Genomic DNA, 1,056 nt, shown 5'->3' with positions numbered 1-1,056 from the left:
ACTCGGAGGGCTGCCGAGGCCTGCACTTGGCGATCCCCAAGGCTCTGCAAAGGCCGGTAGTTGTTCTGCAACCGGGGCCCAGCATCTGAGTTTGTGGAGTTGAGGATGGAGGGGAACGCATCCACCTGCGGGGCGGGAGACAGATTAGTGGGGGAGGGGCAAATTGAGGGGGGAGGCAAACTTGGGGTGCTCTACTGAGTGGAGAGGAGGACACCCCATCAATGGAGAGAACTGAGAAGGTTCTGATGGGGTTAACTTTGAAGCAGAGAGAGTGGGGGTTTGAACAGCAGAGGGGAGGTGAGCTGGAAAAAGGACCCAGGAGTCCTGACTCCCAGCCCCCCTTCTGTAACCTACTAGACACGGCCCCACTCCCCTCCCAAAGCTGGAGATAGAACCCAGGAGTCCTGACTCCCTCCCTTTCCCCCACCCCCACACTCACCACATCAAGAGGCACCAGGATGGGGTCGGGGAAGACAGTCCAGACCACGACTTCGTCACAGTTGGGGGTGGTGAGGGAGCCAGGGTAGCGGTAATAGCGGGCTAGGTCCATCGAGCCCAGGAGCTCCTGCAGGGAGAAGGAGCCGTCCAGATTCGTTTCCTTCCCTGGAGGGGCAGAGGGAGAGTGAGGGCCCAGCTCAGGCCCTCCCAGAGTTGGGGATAGAACCCAGGAGTCCTAGCTCCCAACCCCCCTGCTCTAACCCACTAGATCCCACTCTCCTCCCAGCTTTAGGGACAGAACCCAGTAGCCTGGACTCCTCGCCCCCACTCCCCTTCTCTAATCCATTTCTCTCTCTCACCCCCTGGTGGCACAGAGCTGTACTGCCCCCAGCCCCAATGCTAGGCCAGCAGTAATCCACCTCTCCCGCACCCTAGTTCAGGGGATACTCACCCTTCAGAGCCACGTCCTTCAAGTGCTGGGTGAAGGAATCCCAGGAGCGGGAGGGGCGTGCGTGGGCTGTTGCCTGAGGGACAAGATCACATGAGTACAACAAATAGAGAAACTGAGGCATGGGGAGGGCTGGGAGTCATAGAGTGACTCAGAGTAAGACTCCAGTC

At 59.4% G+C, this 1,056-nt stretch overlaps 1 protein-coding gene across 1 annotated transcript; it reads right to left on the bottom strand.

The window, feature by feature from the left end:
• Positions 1-5: 5 nt before the first annotated feature.
• On the bottom strand, positions 6-962 carry LOC112125627 (carbonic anhydrase 15-like; the record flags this gene model as incomplete). The annotated part of the gene is made up of 3 exons (XM_026661845.1): positions 6-125; positions 440-603; positions 890-962. Coding segments are annotated over 3 exons (357 nt in total), but the record flags the coding sequence as incomplete, so codon positions are not given.
• Between the last annotated feature and the right edge of the window lie 94 nt (positions 963-1,056).

This window comes from Terrapene carolina, unplaced genomic scaffold (assembly GCF_002925995.2).
Source record: "Terrapene carolina triunguis isolate 2854851 unplaced genomic scaffold, T_m_triunguis-2.0 Scaffold17940, whole genome shotgun sequence".
In the NCBI taxonomy this organism is placed as follows: Eukaryota; Metazoa; Chordata; order Testudines; family Emydidae; genus Terrapene; species Terrapene triunguis.
The sequence above is the reverse complement of the archived record's forward strand: the minus strand, read 5'-3'. Positions and strand labels throughout refer to the sequence as shown.